The sequence below is a fragment of the Hippocampus bargibanti genome, linkage group LG13 (genome assembly GCF_051943395.1).
Source record: "Hippocampus bargibanti isolate YZ-2025 linkage group LG13, ASM5194339v1, whole genome shotgun sequence".
In the NCBI taxonomy this organism is placed as follows: domain Eukaryota; kingdom Metazoa; phylum Chordata; class Actinopteri; order Syngnathiformes; family Syngnathidae; genus Hippocampus; species Hippocampus bargibanti.
In genome coordinates, this window is record NC_142746.1 from 7,232,675 (window position 1) to 7,252,040 (window position 19,366).

The following is a 19,366-nucleotide window of genomic DNA, read 5'->3' on the forward strand; positions in this document are numbered from 1 at the left end:
TCAGCAACTATTGAGCAAATAAAAATGCATGCAGAGGCGCAAATTGTCACTCAAAGGTCCATTTTCTGACATTTTTATCCCACAATAGAGAAAGGACCGTACCTTTTTATAATTGTCAAAGGCCATGAACTGGATTGCACCATAAGGAAATATCCTCACCATCATTGCACCATTACCCTTGTACAAGCCACGGAAGCCTTCTTTTTTTGGCACAGCTTTTAGAGTGGAAAACACGCCTGAAATCAGAAGAGGCATATTCAAGTTATGCTTCCACAATTCTCACAAAATTAATTCAAATTCCCATTTGGAGACATATTACCCAGGTGTTTGTAGTGGGGATTCTGGGCCTGAAGCAGAATCTTGACCCGGTCGAGAGGAGCGATTGTACTCTTGGCACAGCATCCTGCGACACCTACAGCAAACGAGTAACTGAATGAACAACGTTTTCTACCCCCCAAAAATAATAATAATAATAATAATAATAATAACAATTCCTTTAAGATTGTACTGCTTGTATTTGTAACTCTGAACTGTCTGCTCAGCCTATTACCCTCAAAGCAACAGATATTTCAACAGAAGCAGCACATATAGATGGATAATTTAATGCTCATATGCAGCTGTTCTTTATCCTCTACATTGAAAGAACAATATTATTGCAAGATATTGAGGCGTCATGACAGTCTTCATGTGCAGCTAGATTGCATACTGCTCCCAGGAGGCAAATGAGGATACACCAGAAGTAGCACAGTGCCTGGTAATTTGACCCAAAAAATATTGATATTTTATTAAAGGGTAAAATAATTTACAAGTAGTATTCAGCGGCAAGGCTGGAGAGTGTTTCCTCCACAAATGAAAACACAGTTGATACTTTTTCTGTCTTAATAAGTGTTGGTTTTTTCCCCTCTGAGCTCATGGAAGCAGAAGCCTATATTCAGCATTGGCCTTGCAGACCGGAGAGTGGCGAAATTGTGAGGAGTTAAAAAAATGCACATCAACAAATACGACACGTAACGTTGTTAACAGATCACTGTGGCATTTTTTACAATGTTGTGAGTTGTAGGAGCGTCATACTGGATTGACATTACGTCATGTGATAATAGTTTTTTCTCAGACAGAAGCTTCACTTCAAGGTCTGAAGTCACACCATCCATTGAGTTTCGAGAATGCTTGCTCTCGTTACGTAGTTAGTTGATTTCAGCCCAAGGCAAAGTATACCTTGGAGTGTCTCCAGCCAATCAACAATATTGTACAAACAGGCTTTTTGTGGATAGAATCCAAAAATATTGGTTTGAAATGGAGAGAAAGAGTAGAGGGACAGACAGGAGAAAGTGAAAACAGGATAACCTGGTTGAGGGATGACAAATGGCACAACACTCAACAACAATATGAAGCACGTGACGAGAGCCCCCAGCAATACAGGTCAACTGCATGTTTTTTAACTGCAAACATCGAGCAAGCCGGGAAGCAAATTTGATCATGGCGGCCCGAAATGACATGGCTAAACAACAATCATGTGTCACGACCTACCTCCAGCAACAAAAGAGCGGATCCAGTAGTGGTCTATTCGCCCTTTAGTGCCGCTTAAGGCTGGAGTTGAGGCGACAGGTGCAGCAGCAGCCTCCGATGTCATCCCGGATGCTTACAAATTCATATCATCCATCGCTACCAAGCAAAAATAAACAATTTTTATATTCGTCATCAGAAAAAGGCATTGTCCAACTTTCATGGATTTTGGGTCATTTTTTGATGTGTCGAGTAAAATCAATTCATTATATATGCTATAAAACGTTGCACTGTACTTACGATGTGACATTCTGTACATACACCGTTTATAACAACGTGGAAGGTCGATAGAACAAATCAGTAAAATGATTTTGCCGTCGCCTCGTTCCTTGACGCGTCGCTAGCTCACACGACGCGCTAGCGTACGAAATATTTGTGTCGCTAAAAATTCATAATCTGACTCCAAAACCCGTCTAATAAGAATACACACCGACGTTCCCGATGTTGACGTGACGTGAGACTAAACAAGAACTGGAGTGCCCTTCGGTCTTACTTTACCAGCGCTCGCTTAAGACGTCAAATGCGTCATTTTAACGCGCCATTTTGGAGTTGTGTTTCCGTTCCAAAACTTTACACTTTCTTTCAACACGACAATAAAATCTATGTTATATATAATAATGGTATATAAATACGTGAAAAAAGGTTTCCAGTTAAGTCAGAGCGACGTTTCCGAATTTCGCGAAAAATTGCCTCAGCTCTTGATGACGAGCGCACGTAAATGACGTTTAAGACGTCAATTCAGCGCGCCCAAAGTGCACTGGCGTTTCCGTTACAAAAATTGACACTTGAGTCGACATGGCAGCAACCGTATCTGTGTTTAATAGAGCAGGACGTGGCTCAAAATTAGGCTCCGAGCAGCAAGGCGACGTTATTCAGGTGGAATCCCGGGAGGATGAAGAGCAATGCATTAAGCTGGCGGAGATCCTGGAGCTGCTTTTGGCTGCCGGATATTTTCGGGCCCGTATCAAGGGACTGTCATCTTTTGATAAGGTGGTCGGCGGAATGACTTGGTGTATCACCACGTGTAACTATGACATAGACGTTGACCTTCTTTTTCAAGAAAACTCAACCATCGGCCAGAAAATAGCTTTGACTGAGAAAATTGTGTCCGTTTTGCCAAAAATGAAATGTCCTCATCACCTGGAGCCTCATCAAATCCAAGGGCTTGATTTTATTCATATTTTTCCAGTCATTCAGTGGCTGGTGAAGCGGGCCATCGAGACCAGAGAGCAAATGGGTGATTACGTGAGAGCCTACTCCATATCTCAGTTCCAGAAGGCCTACAACCTTCCAAAGGATGAAGAGTTCAATCAAAGAAGAGGCAAGGCAGTGGGAGCAGTTCTTGATATTCTGGAAGTATACAAACCACAGAGAAAATACAGAAGGCAAAAGGAGGCAGGGGAACTCCTGGATGAGGAGTCCAAGGTTCACTCGACATTGCTGGAATATGGCAGGCAATATGGATTCAGCAAACAAGATAAATCTGGTGAAAAACTGGCTTCGACGATGAAAGACTCTATGAAACAGTTGTCCGAGGATGAAGTTCAGTGGGCGGTGGAGGAGAAACGGATCAAAAGCCTGATGAACACAATGGCCAATCTAGATGGCCAGCTGACAGCAAGCACGGTGGGACACATTGTGGGACAACAGTCTGAAGAGATCAAACAGATCGCTTCTGAGTATGCTGAGAAACAAATGGAGGTATCAGAGGATTTTTCGGACTGGTATGGCCCACTTCACCAACACCTGAGAGCCGTTGCATCTTTGAACAAACAGATCCAGCAGACGATGAACCAGCGTGCTGAGCTGCAAGCCAAGCATGCTAAAGTTACGAAAGGCTGCGATGACGCCAAGATGAAGCTGACTGAGGTCACCAGACGCTCGGACAGACTGATGAATGAGGTAATGATTTTTGAAGACGTGGAACGTCAGGCTGACCCTAACACCCTTGAGAAGTTGAGGTGTCTGGTAACATCGAATGAAAACTTGAAACTTCAAGAGCAGGAGTTTCGTACCCACTGTAAAGATGAGATGGTCCGCCTGCAACAGAGTATTGAAAATTTAAGCACAACATCTGGAGTTGGTACGGAGGAGGAGAAGGAGAGAAACCAATTGATTGACAAACAGCATAACGCGGATCGAGAGAAGTTACAGAAGGTCCGTCTTCTTATGGCTAAGAGGAATCGTGACATTGCCGTTTTGCAGAGAAAGATTGACGAAGTCCCTTCTCGTGCAGAACTCGCACAGTACCAGAAGAGGTTCATTGAGCTCTATTGCCAAGTTTCTGCGACACACAAAGAAACCAAACAGTTCTTCACCTTGTATAATACCTTGGATGACCAGAAAGTTTATCTCGAGAAGGAGGTTAACTTGCTGAATTCCATTCACGACAACTTCCAGCAAGCCATGGCCTCTTCGGCCGCAAAGGAACAGTTCCTCAGACAGATGGAGCAGATCGTGGAGGGAATCGGACAGAGTCGTATGAAGATGGAGAAAAAAAAGCAGGAGAACAAAATGAGGAGAGATCAGCTGAACGACAAGTACCTGGAGCTGCTCGACATGCAGAGGCTTTATTTCCAAACCGTCAAAGACTTTCAAGACGAATGCCGAAAGAACGAAATGCTGCTGTCCAAATTGAGAGCCAAAGGAGCACCTTAAGTTATCTTGCTGGAGGTACACCACAACTTTATTTAATTGGGCCATTTGTGCAATAAAACCGATAAATGTACACATTCCGGTCTCTGCTAGTTTCATGGGTCATCATCTTTACTTGATGAATTTAATTTCAAATTATTTCACTGAATTCACAATCTCACCATCCCCCCCAAAAAAATGGTGGCTTGAAAAACTAACAGACCAAAACCTTCATGAGAAATACATTTGCCGACACTAAATGAATACATGAATATCCACATGTTATAACCTGATGATCATTAGTCCTCCATTTTTCTGATGATGAATATGAACTTTTTCTTCAGCTATGTTAACAATGACCAAATCTGATGATGATGTACAGATTCTGACCCGACTGATCGGCGGTGGACCACATTCCTGGAGGAGTTACAATGGATAATTCTGCATCGACCGACGGGGCTGACTGAGTTTTCAGGATGGCCGGCCTCTCGAAAGGAATCTTTCTGCAGTGCTTCATCTTATTAAAATGCCTCTTGCGCTATTCTAGCTAATATTGTGTAGCTTCAAATTCTGCGCTAAATGTTACCATTGCAGCCAGGTCATCCGCGAAGAGGGAGTCTCCCATTTTCCCCATGGTTCTTTGTCACCTGGATTGTGAAGCTTTGTGAGACTGTATTGTAATTCAATTTAACCCCCTTAAAATAGTGATTTTGTTCTTGTAATATTGAAATCTATTTACAGTTGGCTCAAAAAGTACTCCAAAATGATGTCACAGTTTCTCAATGCTCAGGTGAACACCAATTACAATTATTATTCACGATTCACCCATTTTCTGAATTTGATCCCTTGACATTTACAACCCTGAATGTCCTTGCAGTGGATTAAAACGGGTAGTTTTAGCTACCATAGTTTCCAGTGTATGAAGCACACCCAAAAGCCTTGATTTTCTTCAAAAGATGACCCCTGCCTGCGCATTATACGCAGATGCGCCTTATATGTGAAGTAATATTGAGCCACAACAGGTCTTGCAACTACTGTCAACAGCCACCGACTCCATTTGCCCCTGTAGAAGTAGTGTGTCAATTACTTTGGATCCTTATAATGTGGTGTGCCTGACATTTGGAAAACTTCTATATTTATATATTATATTAGGATTTTTTTTTTCATGTATTGAAAGTGCGCCTTATAGTCCGGTACGCCTTATACACCGTAAAATTTGGCAAACTGCTTTTTGACCAGTAGGGCTGGATGGAAGAAAATATTTTAACAAAAATGTGTGTTTTTTTCTGGAAAGTGTACACATTTGTCTGTTTAAAATTGTTTTCTCACACATTTTCCCCTAAATGTGTTTAGGTCTCACATTTTCTTAAGAATTTGACTTTTCTTGAAGATATTTTTTAAATTTTAAATTTCAATATTTGAGCTAGAAATAAATCCCACAAGGTCAGTATTTTACTCTAAAATATGCCTGACTTTATACTCGTACTCCTGCAACTTACTAAAAAAAATGAGTCTTGAAAATATGAGACTTTGTTCGTCTGTTTTTTAAATGGAAATGTGCACTACAAAAATATGACTAATTTCACGAAAATACGGTTTGTATTTCCACAAAAAGATAGAGACTTACATATATTCCTCAAAAATAAAGAAAAGTTCCCCTTTGAAAATATGCTTGCCTTTCTTCTTAGAATATTCTAAGAAATATTAAAATGTATTTTTTTTCCTTGCAAAAAATACTGTTGGCGCTTGACGAGGACGTATGGCGGGAAAATGACTGCAGTCAAGCACGTCCACACTTCCGTTCCGGTCCTCACTGACTACTGTCCTCCGTGTCTGGTTTTCGCGCCTCCCCTTCCAGCCCGGAGACGACGAGCTCTACCCCGGCCGAGCCCGAAGAAGGTTGTCGTCTGGCAGGAGGAGGGTGCGCCGTGCGTGAAAGAGCGAAGCTACCCTGCCGTGGCTGAGGCTGTGACAAGGTTTGACGTTTTGACGACGCGAAACGAGCGAACCGCCCGGCGACGTGGCCACCGGGACTCCCCCCCCCCCCCCCACCACTCTGACCCCAGCCCGCCCGCCCACCCGCCTGTCATGACCGCGTCTGTGTGGGAGCCCAGCAGCCGAGCGATTCGCCATCATCAGCGGTGGGCTAAATTTGCCGAGGAGGGGAAACGCATACAAGGTCTCGCTGTCTCGGTGGAGTATTATTAGCACGTCAGGCGGAGCAACTGGCTCCCTCTCCGGTATGTCAAGTATTTTCTGCTTCAAAAATGCGTAAATACACCCGCACGAGCGACAGATCCGTGTGAAAGTGGGGTTTGTCTTCGACCCCTCTGCACCCCCCTCGCGCCCCAATTAGGCGCTTTAAACGCGGGCGGTCAAGTGCACACAAAAAGAGTAAAAGGGCAACGCAGAGGGCGTTTGTAAGGTAAGCACATTCGACAACAGGATCTAGCCCCGAGCACCACTCAGCAACGTGTTTGCCCTTTAAACTGCTCACGCAAAGGAGGAAGAGCTCATGTTTGTGTTTAGAACAACTTATTCATGCTTATCTATGTTTCACTCGACGTTTTTGTCACTGTGCTGTGAGAGGACATAAGTCAGGCGTGGTCAAACCGTCACTCTAGACACGGTTAAAAAAACATGTTTTGGATGTCAAACAATGTTTTGGGAAAATCTTAAAAATACCCATTTTATGTCTCGCCCTGAACCAATATGAGCACATCCTATTCACAGTTCTGAGCATCAGAGTTCAAATCCGGGCGCCAGTCTTGGTCTGCAGAGTTCTTATGATCTTCCAGTGCTTAAATGGGTTTTGTCTGGCTAGTGCGACTTTGTCCCACATTCCAAAAACCATGTACTGTATGTTAGGTTCACTGAAGTAACGGCAGGTTAGGGCCTCAAATAATGGCTTGTCATTGGTAAATGGAAAGTCTGGTTCTGGTTAGCCCCCCCCCCCCCCCCCATATTTTTCGACTTCTGTAATTCTCAGTGGATTCAAACACCCACATTTAGGACTGCATAGATTTAGGCGATTCATTCATTCAGTGAACAATCTCATAACTGGTCGTGCCATGATGGATGGAATACATTCATATACATTTGCTCCAAAACAAATACAAGAGGAGTTTCCCAATGCTGTGAAAAATGTGAGCACTGCATAAATTTTTCTGAAGCCATTACATTTTCACCATAGCTTTATTTATTTATTTATTGCTCACAGACAATATTTTTACTCTGTCCTTTTGTGACACTTCCAAGATTGAGGCGTGTGAATGAGACAGATTTGAAAACATGAAGTTGAATGTTTAAATGTTTCTTTGTGTTTTTATTATCCCAACAAGCTGTTCATTTTTGTCTTCATAGGTCATGCACCACCAGTCTCCGCAGCCAAATTAATAAAATAGAGGTAGATTTTAGAGAAGAATCTTAATTTGAATTTGGCTCCCATGCTGGCTGTAAAAAACCTTCCCCTCATTATTCAGCCATGCCAGCCACCACCAAATCTGCCAGGAGACAAACCCCCGCTCAGAAAAAAAATGGCCGAAAAGTCGCAGGCACCAAACGGCAAACCAGCAACTCAAATAAAGGCAGGGGACGAGCCTCAGAGCGCCTCCAAAAGGTCACGACTGCCCCTGCATGGAGTGCCAAGCCTCAGCCTCGGTCGGGCCGCAGCCCCAGAGGAAGAGGGTTAGGTAACCGGTCCTCAGGTCAGGGCAGTGTATCCCCCAGTAGGGGAAACCGTGCCCTAAATTTAACAGGATCCACCAGGCTGCGAGGGTTGAGCAAGTTGCCTGACCACTACAGCGAGTTAGATGACACCCTATGGCGGAGAAAGTCCCTGAATGGGGCGCAGCTGTCAACTGATTCCTTCTTGCCAACCAAATCATGCAGGGTCATGAGGAAGACCAAGGGAGCTTCTAAGACAAGAAACCAGCCGTCAAAGACCAGCAATAACCCGATGACTGAGGGGGACCTCAAGAAAGCAGACCCTGAAAAACCTTTGCCGGTTTCTTTGAAAACGGATTTTCAAGGTCCTGCTCGTGTCAAAGGTGCTAAAGAAAGGAGCCCCCTCAAAGCGGACTCACCGCCGTGCAATGACACCCTGGAGGACTGTGTGCCGCGAGACAACCAGACAAGCATCATCGCTGAGGCTGTGAGCGAGGTCCTTTCAAATGAAGGCCCCCAACCCGACCTCTGTGACAAAGTTCGTGAAGCGATCCCCGGTGAATCAGTTGCCACTAGGATCCCCTCTCCTGAGTCTCAAGGACCGCAAGCGTCATCTTTTACAGGAAACAAACTCACTGTCAAAGACGACACCGACGTGGTCTTGAGAGAGACCGAAAACACGGTTAATTCTGAGATAATTGAGGGCAGAGTGGTAGAGAAAACATCTGACTGTTTGGATGAGGTCAAGAAAAAGACAGTGGACATTGCCGAGGAACTGGCTCAGGGCGAGGGACGACCAAAACAAAGCAATCCTGTTGAGTCTCTCCTCAGTAATTCATTTCTATCGCAACCCACGGATAGACCTCAGTCTGTCGAGGGACTGCCAGAACAGTTGCTTGACAAGGTGCTAACTCTCTCTAACGCAGCTACCTCAAATCCCACCAAAATCCGCGACACTTCGGAGTCATCCCAACTCGGGGTTCAAAGACAGGACGGGACAGACATGCAATCTATTCTTCAAGGTGCTAAACCTACGGTCCCAAGTTCCTGTACTGTAACAGAGACCTCAATGTCGCAACATACCATCCCAGTAGCGAGGAATTTCCCAGTTATTATCCGGAGCGATACTTTGAAATCACGAGGCTTCTGGGAGCGACGGCAAACTTTGGAGAACCCTCCTGTTCCTCCACCGCAAGCCAAAGATATGAATCCCTCTCCCGAATCGCCGGACCACCGCATTCACGTTGAGACTCCAGCCAATTATCAACCGGTCCTTCACGAGGATCGGGCTGGTGTCGTCGCTGTGCCCGAACTCGACCTGCCGCCAAAGATCTCAACCCCTTCTCTGGATGGCAGCTCTGCCTTCTCCTGCAGTTCTGAGAGTACACGTTCCTCCTTCTCTTTGGAAACAGAGTCAGAGTCAGGCTATGGCGAATCATCTGTTCCGTCGATATCTTTGGGTTGCGAGGGGGGACCCCGCCCGCCCTCCTGGAAGCAACAGCAACGCAAAGAGAGGCGAAAGCGGAGCAGGTGCGGGAAGTGCGAGCCATGCCTGAGGACCATCAGCTGCGGCCGGTGCAGCTGCTGCCTCAACCGCAGCACCGGCCATCAGATCTGTAAGCTGAGGAAGTGCGTAGAACTGAAGAGGAGGAGGACGTCCACTCCGCTCATTCTCCCTTCCGTACAGGTCAGTCTTTATTTGTCTGGATTTGCCCTGAGCAATAGGTTTTTAACCTGGTATGCTGAGATACTCTTCAAGTGATACGGCCTTCCTGCAAAATATCTGATTGAGGGGCGATTGGGCGTGGAGAATACACATCTCATGTGAATGCATGTCTGACTAAATTGGGTATGCTGGATGATGACTTCTTTGTTTTCATGACCGGCAGCCGCTCAGCACGTGGTTGGAGTAAAACGGCTGTTATGAGTGTGTTATTGTGCGTTTAAGAGCGCAACTCTGAACACCCAAGGTTGCTTCTGTCCTGTTCCATCATTTGTTGTTGGATTGATTCAACTCGAGGGTAGCACAATGCCCTAGCACCTTGTGTCTCATAGTTGGATGGTTCTGTGTTTCAAATCTTGACTCTGAGGTTTGTTGGTGAGGGTTTTGTCCCACATTCCAAAGATGTGTATTTTAAATTCATTGAAGACAACAATTGTCCTGTTTGAATTTCAGCGTCAATTGTTGTTTGTCTGCATGTTCACTGTGATTGGCTAGCTAGGTTGAGTAGGCCAGTGGACACTAAATGTGGGGCTAAAATTCAAGAATGCCAAAGACCCAGAACCTCAGAACTATGTGTTAGACCTGCTAACCACTAAATCCACTGTGTTGACTTTCTCTGATTTACACGTCTCATGATCTTAATATTTCCAAAGGTGTGCATTTAATTTGGTGCACACCCTCCAAACACAACACGAAGATTAAACCCTCATGTCGCTTTGTGTTCATCATGTGTCAAAGAGCAGCTGTTTGCTAATGCGGCTAATGGGTCAAAATTGTATAATGTGCTAACATGTTCGGGACTACCCTCCCTACCTAGGGGCCAGTCGGCATTGTGCCAAGTCTTTATTATGACACGCGGCGAATTTTGGCCTGGCAGAAATGTCCTCTTTCATTGGCATGCCTTGTTTGAGCCACAGCGTATACCATGTGCGTCGCACAATGGTGTCCATGCGGCTGGGGGGAGGGAGAAAACCGAGAGAGAGTGTCAATGTGGTTCGGTGTGTGTGTGTGTGTATACACGAGTGCGTGAATTGACTGAGTCGCCCTCCCAGACAGAGGCAGTGGCAGATCAGAAGCGAGTGTTATATAACACCTGCAGAATCACTTAGTGGAGACCTTTGTGCCATTGCTGAGCATAGGCGGCGACACGGAGGAAAGCGTCCACAAACGTATTATTAGGAGCGTCCCAAATGTGGGTCAGGGTGGGTTTGTGTGGCTTTAAGGTTCACCGGAGTTTGTTTATCCGCACGCACGCGCACACACACACGCCGGCAAAATGTAAACTCCTTGTCAGAATTCCTTTCATTCGTCCCGAACTGGATCTTCCATTCGGTTGAACAGACATGACATAAGGTCTCATCTGTGATGTAATACATTTTCTTCAGGAAATCATGGAAACAGAATCATCAGGTGCTATTTATTGAACCTGTACCGCAGCGGCTGATTTTTATTTTTTTGTTACAGTTCAACCATTTTAAGTCTAGCTGAGTTGAAGCCTAAATCGGAGAACCCAGAGAAAACTCGTGCTAGCATGAGCAGAACTTCGGGAACTGAGGTTCCAAAAACCAAACCAGCGAACTGTGATGCAGATGAGCAAACCACGATTCCACTGTTTTGCCAAAATACAATAGAGCAGTGATAGAGCACATATTGATTGCCCCGCTAAGAGTATTTTGTTGTTGCGTAAAGATGCCACAAGCTGGCGGCAAAGAATTTCAAATGCTAGCGGCTAATAAAGCGCCAACATTGTAGATCAAGCATGTACACAATCATGAATCAATGCTCCATAATATGCATTCAGTCGATGTATTAATTGTGACAAACATAAGGGTCATTAGTAGCATTCGCTCACGTTCGGCCTCAATAATACCTAAGCACAAACAAACGTGATTGCGGTCTTAAAATGAAAATAAAATGCGAAAAGTTGGTGCACTTCGTAAGCCAAGGCACTGCCGTAAAATATAAACATCACGTGACACTGTGATATTTTCATTTGCGGCTTGTACAAGTGCCCAACGAGTCGAGGTGATGGCGAGACTGCAACCACATATAACGTGTGCAAATATGTAGCAATATTGTGTGTCTGTATATACTTGGTGGCCAGTCTTGCTGATCAAGCTCACACACCCTTCCTGACAAACGTTTCTTCCACAGGATTGTGAAAAAAGAAAAAGGGCAGAGGCCAAGTAGAGCAGCTCATGTAGCGGCTTGCCTACAACTGTTCCTGTTTTCAACAGCACAGCGAGCGTCAATGCCCGCTGTGGGTTGTTTTTGGTCACATGTAGTAATAATAATCATCATCATCATAATAGTAGATGGCTGCTTAAAATGGGCTCAAAATACTCTCTGTGCAATTTGGCCAAAAAGAAGCTTCTCTGGTTTGTGTGAGCAGTGTTGTTGTGTAGATTTCCCTTTTTGAAAAAAAAGGTCTGGTTTCACTCAGGCTTGCTTGATGGCTCCCTCATGGCTTCGCCTAAGGTTGTTCAGTCGAGAGAAGGCCGGTCCTGGCACCCAAGGCATACACATACACATGCACGTGCACATTAGCACCGCATGCTAAATGTTGTCCTTCATAGTGCAAAATTCACACCCCCCTCCCCGTACTCTTAGTGAAGCAGTCCTTCCATTAGACAGCGTAGTGATTGAGCGGTTAGCGTGTCTGCCTCGCAGAGCTGAGATTTGGAGGTTCAATGCTTGGCTCAGAACTTCTGCGTTGAAATCGTCTGTTTTGGATTAGGGTTAGTATTCATACTATGTGCTTTGACGCCTGTAATGTGTCCCAAAGTGTGAATGGTTGTTTGACGACAGTGTGTGTGTGTGTGTGTGTGTGTGTGTGTGTGTGTGTGTGTGTGTGTGTGTGTGTGGTTTTTTTTTGTGTGTGTAAGTATAAGTATTTATGGGTCTCGCTCATGCGAAACTCTTTTCGTGCCACCTGATAACATAAGCTGTCCACTGTCGTAACCGCTGTGTGTGAAAAGGTTAAAACCCAACAAAATATTTTGCGAAACACAACATTAGTGTGCGTTGCTTGGTATGTTGTAGGTACAAAGTGATGCAAAATACACAAAAACGGAAATATTTCAAAAATGTCATTCTTGTGTACAGGTGCAGTCAGTATGGACATTTCTCAGTACTGTTTCAAGCTCCCCATTGAATACTGATGGCATTTTGGGGAAAAAAATATCCACTTGTGGCAAATGCAATTTCAAGATTCCCACTGTTTTCTTTGACGCAGCACACACTGCTAAATGTAAAATCTATTTCTGTTGAAATTAAATTTAAAAATTTTTAGAGCAAAAGTCTTGATTTTGTCTTCGTAGTACCAACTCATTAATCTCTCAACACATTATCCAATGATAGATACTCTTTAAAATGTCTTTATTACTGCGGCGGTGCAATTGCCAGAGGAGTACTAACCCAGCTGAGGTAACACGTGTATCATGAAAACACTTGCTATCGAGAGCGAGACAGAGACAAAGCGATATATATATATAGAGAGAGAGAGAGAGAGAGAGAGAGAGAGAGAGAGAGAGAGAGAGAGAGAGAGAGAGAGAGAGAGAGAGAGAGAGAGAGAGAGAGAGAGAGAGAGAGAGAGAGAGAGAGAGAGAGAGAGAGAGAGAGAGAGAGTGAATTATATGGAGGGAGACAGAGAAAAAGAGATACAGAGAGAGTATATGGAGAGAAAGACAGAGAGAGAGAGATATGGAGAGAGAGAGTGAAAGAGAGACAGACAGAAAAGGATAGATACAGAGAGAGAGATATGGCGAGAGAGGGGAGAGAGAGAGAGAAAGCGATAGATATGGAGAGAAAGAGAGACTGAAAGAGAGGGGGGAGAGAGAGTGTGATAGATATGGAGAGAAAGAGACAGACTGACAGAGGCCGCCAGAGAGAGAGAAAGGGAGAGTGATTGATGTGGGGGGGGGGGGGGGGCAGAGAGATGCGCAATTGTAACGTTTGCTTCAAGGCTATTCCATATCATGAAAGCTGTGCATGTACAGTAAATGCATGTATGGAAAGCCTAATGAGGATTAAGTGGTTTGGAGGATGGATGGATGGATGGATGGATGGATGGATGGATGGATGGATGGATGGATGGATGGATGGACGGACGGAAAGGCGTTGAAGCGCTTTGAAACCCTGCCGATGTTGAGTTTTGACCGTCTTCAATCTTATATTTTCCATTCTTGCCTTCCACAACCGTTTGCCATTTTTATTCATCAAAGCTATCAAATAAAAACTTCTTATGGAAGGTCGTAAAGCTGTTTTAGCGTTCATCCGCCATGCGTAAGCTTTCGTTCATAATTATGCCATGCTAAAAATATATCAAATAAAGGCTGAAATTATTTAAAGCTTCACTGTTTGAGAATGTATTTGATATCCAGCCGAAGTCGATGTATGAGTACTATATCCTCTTTGTCCTCACTAGAAAGACAATTCAGCATATGGATAGAATGACTGTGTCTACATTTTATTTTCTTTCTTCCCACCATCGTGTGACAATTTAGCATAGGAGCAGAACAATTTTGGCATACAAGCTACATTCTACTCATGTAGTAAAACTGCACTAGCTATCATCCGCTAATACATCGTGATGTTCTTTAGAAGATTCTATCCGTTGACATCTGATTCGGGCTCCCACAAACAATTACTTTCATATTCGATGAATCTATCTGTTTTTTGACTTTTTTTTCTGAAACTGTTTCTTGGTTGAAATCTGAAGATTTGAACAATTTAACCCTATGAGGGATGCCTCCGGCTATAGTGGACAGCTTATCGTGTTATCGGTTTACAGGATTCAATTGAGCTAGCTCTCGAAATGATTAATCAATTCTTGAAATAATTGATTAATTTGATCATGAATTACTGGTTGAATACGTCTGTGTAAACTCTCAGTCGTACAGGAGTGGTCCATCGATGAGAAGGTTTCTTCAGCCGTCATCGGTACAAATTTGAAGGTTTTGGACGTTTCACCTCCTATCCAAGAGGTTCGCTGACGAAGCCACTTGGATAGGAGGCGAAATGTCCGAAACCTTCAAATTTGTACAGATGACGGCTGAAGAAACCTTCTCATCGGTTACTGGTTGAATAGTCATTGCAGCCCTAATCCCGATCATAATTTTCACCTTGTTCGCAATCCAACCTCACTTGTTACATTTTATCATCTCGCTCGTGCCGACAGAAAGCCCATATATATATATATATATATATATATATATATATATATATATATATATATATATATATATATATATATATATATATATATATAAAATAAACGTCTTTTCCATAGATCCGCATGTTTTTCCTGCATAAACGTTTGAACGTTAGGGTTCCCCCATACATGGCTTGTGCTTCAGGCCCTCGTGCAGCAGCCCACCGCCTCTATTGTTTCCAAAATGGAACCCTCCTTAATGTAAAGCAAGAGTGATTTGTTCCGAGCAGACGCTGCTGTCAGAGCGCTTCCCCCCACTCTGTGCCTTCGGAGGTCTTGAGCACCGACGGTTGCCAGGGCGACCTCATTGTCTGCCGCCCACCTTTGACCCACCCGCCTACTCTGACGGAGTATTCTCAGGGTCATAATGAGGCTTAACCAGAGATAACCGATGGACACGCACCACCGCTGCTGTTTAAGGTTCTTGAACTCTGTAACCTGCAACCAGGTAATTAGGCTAAACTACAATCTGGAGAAAATCAACTAGGTTTTGCCATCTTAGAGTTTCAAAATATATACGGTAAACTATACGGTAAGTAAACTAGCCTTGTGTTGTAATAAAAACATGAAAGCAAATGGTCTTATAAAGTACAGTATAATAGTAGACTATTCATGTTGCGTTTTTTAAGAGGTGTGGCCTATTGAGTGACATCACTCTTTGTGCGCTCCACATAAATGGATCACAAAACACATGCAAATGCTATTGAGGCGTCAGCGTGGAATATTTTCATCATTAATGATTCGTTTGATGATGATATTTTATTTTATATTACATAAAAGGATGGATGTTGCACTCACCAACTTTTTTTAAACGGATTTAACTACTGATAGGGAAATTGTTTTCCAGTGAATACTCGATTAAAATAGTTATCAATAAATCAATAAATTTTGACACGTTGAAAATTGTTTGGAACTTGATAAAAAATATATATGTGTTTCTGTAGGCCACAACTTACCATCCAACAAAGTCAGACTTCTGATGACATCCAACTCACAAATTCATTGACAGATGCTCTATCCGACAAAACTGTTTTTGTACCTGTTGTTTTGCAGAGGCTAGAATTGACTCTTGCCAGTTTAATCCATTACAAATCATTTTACCTGTAAATGCGGTTACAAGGCTGGTCGCGAATCGCGGTTACAAGTCTGGTCGCGAATGAAACTCTTAAATCAAGGCACCACAGCATTCAACCATCACTGAACTCCCACTCCACATCTGTGTGTGGGTGCTTTCTGAATCAGCTGAAGGACTCACATGTGCCCCATTCAAACGTACCACGCGATCCCACGTGGTACGTTGATGTGTCGGCGATGCTGCCAACATTTCCACGGAGCCGAGCCTCTATGCGTACACCTTGGAGGGTTCCCTCCAGTGTCACGATGATTTCCTTTCAAACTCAGTCCAAGTCAATTAGCTGGAAATTAGCCCTGTGAGGTAGACAGATGCAAGTAACAGCCGCATTGCTCGGTTAGTCGCCCTAGAAAAGAGCAGATAAAGAGGAAATGTCTTTCTCATGAGAATGAGGCTTTTAGTTGTTCTGCCACAGACCAGAACATATGGTGTGTGGATGTACTGCGAAGTGCACACCCAACGTTTAAACGCAACTGAAGACAAGTGCTTCTTGAAAAGTGCATTGGAAACTTGTACAGTTACGAAGTGGACTGTAAAAAATAAAACTCAAATGAAAAAAAAGTTCACCCAAATAAAAAATTAAGAACACCGTTGCATGATTTTGGTACTATGTTAGCCCTATAAGTAATCAAGAATGTCTTGGACAATGCAATTTTCAGTGTTTATCCTCCACTTGTATGGCATATTCCTGCTTTCAATGCATGTGCGCACACGTGCTGACTCGCCACAACACAAACGCCAAAAGCCTTTTTCCACTCTCCTCGTGAGCAGCCACAAGGTCCCCAGGGGCCAGGGAGTGGGGGTCTTGGGGGAGTTGCTTGCCTGCATAGTTTGTGCCTGTGTGTGTGTGTGTGTGTGTGTGTGTGTGTGTGTGTGTGTGTGTGTGTGTGTGTGTGTGTGTGTGTGTGTGTGTGTGTGTGTGTGTGTGTGTGCGTGTGTGCGTGCGTGCTGCGTGCGTGTGTGTGTGTGTGTCAATGCGTACATTTGTATAAACTGAACTCACCCTCACCTTTACTGTGTCGTTCAACACGGTGGTTGGGATGATTTGAATTACTTTCCATTTCCAAACACTCAACAAATAACACCTAATCATTCTATCTACAGTATCTATCTATCTGTCGGTCGGTCTGTCCGTCTGTCTGTCTGTGCATCTATCCATGATCGATCGTTCGAGACAGCTAGCCAGACAGCCATCTTGACAGCTATTTAGCTAGCTAGCTAGTTTACGTTTTCCAACCTGTATTTGTTTTTTTGTTTTTTTTAATGCTTATATGATTTTCCTGACAATGTTGACAAGGTTCTTCAACTCATCAAGACATATTATATTACACCTAATGTGATGTCTTCTTGATCCTAAAAAAAGGAGCAGGGCAATGTCTGAACTTTAGCAATTAAAAATATCTTCATCTTATGTCATTAACATTGTATTTATAGTGTTTTTATGAAGTGCTATTTTCATTGCACTTAAATTCTAGTTGTAATATTGTGTGGAAAAAAAATTAAAGCTTGTGTGTAATTGAAACTGTAAAACAATCAGAGCCAAACGGCCCATATACAGCTTATCATACACGCTTTGCAACACTTAGCGTTTCACTCTTTCATGCTCCTCCTTGCCTTCATCCCAAAATATGCCATAGCTATATCCCGTATTCCACCGCACCCTTGATTTTCGGCTTTGAAACTCACCACATGTTTTTCTCTTTAACAAGCAGCCTGGGCCTTGTTAGGAAGAAGTAGTTTGGACATTAATCAGCTTCAAATGCATTACATGCGAGTGGCTCGACAGCACAGGCTCGAACTGTCTCGAAACATGTGGCAAGGACGTACCCCACTGGAGCCCAGCCAAACGCATTCGTGGCCAACAGTTGTCATTAATGCCGCAGCTAATGTAAATGTGCTTCTCATTGGCTAGCGAGTGGTGACAACCGCAAGCAAACAGGAAAGCACACATTTCAGCGACAACATGAAAAAGACTAAAAATAAGCTCCGTTAATCGAGCAAATGCTTCCATTGAGCAAACCAAAGCAAGGGTGGTAGTGAAAGTTTATTTTTAACTTGAAAGTTGGACATGTATTTATTTGTTGTCACCCACGATGAAGCATTAGATTGATACCACTCACTCTGTTTTTAATTAAGTCAGTTGCGTCCTTCCTGTGGCCTTTAAAATATTCATCAATTATCCTTCAGGCTCTTTTAAAATTGATGCAGAATTATTTTTTTTTGCAGGAAAATGAAACATAAATGAAACAAATTCATCATTTTAGAGGCATTCATATTCATATAAATAGAGGCAATTTAATAATAAAACGAATCACTCTAGCAGCTTTTAAGGTGGACCCCCCCCCCCAAAAAAAAAAAAAAGTTTTTATCCCCCAGTTGATGTTTACTGTCCAGCTAAACATAAAACAAATCAAATACATGTGTATATAAAACAACCCAATAGGACTTTGCTTTTGAGAAAACATTTTAGCTTCATGCTAACAAACATCAATGTCATGTTACTTGCAAAGTATAGCAGATACCACTCCAGCTTATTTAGCATTTTTGACCAGCTACACGTACAAATTCAAGAGGTACTACAGTAGTAAGCAGGAAGTAAATGATTTTCTCTGTCGCAAAATACGTACTTCTATTGCACATTATGGCATTGGTAGTCAGGAATGTATGTCCTCCACCTCTTGTTGTTTGTTTTGGTGTGGATGTAGTTAGTAGTTTTTCCTGCCATTGTCAAACTTGTTTGACAAGCTGTGACAGTTGTCGGGTTCATCGCAGCTCATCATTAACTGACACGATACTGCATGAATATTAATGAATTTGGATTTTTGGGGCTGGAAATCAGGAAAAAAAGAGAACATTTTGTGGTCTGGCTTGTGTCACAAACGCAAATACACATTTCTCACATCTTTCCAATTTAGGTCGAAGGTATTCATTCAGGTTCTGCCATCTGGAAGTATCCTGGCGCCTGTTGTTTGCGAAACTTGATGAAATGGGCAATAATGTTCTTTTTAAGAACTGTTTCCTCTGCCAAGCGCAGCACAGCGTGATCATATCCTCTTTCTGTGTGCATGTGTGTTACATATTGTTTGCCTCCTCTCTCAAACGCTCAGCTGAGGGGGGCTCACTGAAGTGTTACACACTACCACATTCTGGAACTCCTCATGTTGTCCTGATATAACCCTGACGTCTCTTACCACATGGATGCTTGTATATTGTCTCACATCTTTTTTCGACTTTCTTTTTGTACTCCCTAACTCCTTGGTCCACTGTGTTTGAAAGCCCTGAGCATCCTCTCGCTCAAATCATCGGCGGCAATGATATAGAAAGCGGTGTTGCTGTGTAACAGCGTGTAGCCGGTTTTAAAAGGGACACACAATAGCGCTCAGTATCATAGATCACATGTCTTCAGTCAGGGGAAGTTGTTTTCGAGGGTAGGGAG

The 19,366-nt window shown here is 43.4% G+C and overlaps 3 protein-coding genes across 7 annotated transcripts in view; 2 read left to right on the top strand and 1 right to left on the bottom strand.

The window, feature by feature from the left end:
- The window catches only part of slc25a16 (solute carrier family 25 member 16), a 9,453-nt gene extending 7,398 nt beyond the window's left edge, over positions 1-2,055 (bottom strand). For all 3 annotated transcript variants that reach the window (XM_089012385.1, XM_089012386.1, XM_089012384.1), the window contains exons 1-5: positions 1,804-2,055; positions 1,528-1,662; positions 320-412; positions 103-236; positions 1-7 (exon numbers count right to left, since the gene is read on the bottom strand). The exon at positions 1-7 is cut by the window's left edge and continues 57 nt beyond it. In XM_089012385.1, the coding sequence (XP_088868511.1) occupies positions 1-7; positions 103-236; positions 320-412; positions 1,528-1,630 (337 nt within the window). In that variant the 5' untranslated portion in view covers positions 1,631-1,662; positions 1,804-2,055. The remainder of the gene's footprint in view (positions 8-102; positions 237-319; positions 413-1,527; positions 1,663-1,803) is intronic.
- Positions 2,056-2,218: 163 nt separating this feature from the next.
- ccdc93 (CCC complex scaffolding subunit CCDC93) lies at positions 2,219-5,879 on the top strand. The gene is made up of 2 exons (XM_089012383.1): positions 2,219-4,236; positions 4,580-5,879. The coding sequence occupies exon 1, from the start codon at positions 2,359-2,361 to the stop codon at positions 4,219-4,221; it is 1,863 nt and encodes a 620-aa protein (XP_088868509.1). The 5' UTR covers positions 2,219-2,358; the 3' UTR covers positions 4,222-4,236; positions 4,580-5,879.
- Positions 5,880-6,040: 161 nt separating this feature from the next.
- The window catches only part of tet1 (tet methylcytosine dioxygenase 1), a 34,849-nt gene continuing 21,523 nt past the window's right edge, over positions 6,041-19,366 (top strand). The window contains exons 1-2 of one of the 3 annotated variants that reach the window (XM_089012378.1): positions 6,041-6,437; positions 7,561-9,550. In XM_089012378.1, coding sequence (XP_088868504.1) covers positions 7,682-9,550 — 1,869 coding nt within the window. In that variant the 5' untranslated portion in view covers positions 6,041-6,437; positions 7,561-7,681. Of the gene's footprint in view, positions 6,438-6,483; positions 6,623-7,560; positions 9,551-19,366 lie in introns of those variants that run through there. The other 2 variants (XM_089012376.1, XM_089012377.1) reach the window with 2 other exon arrangements.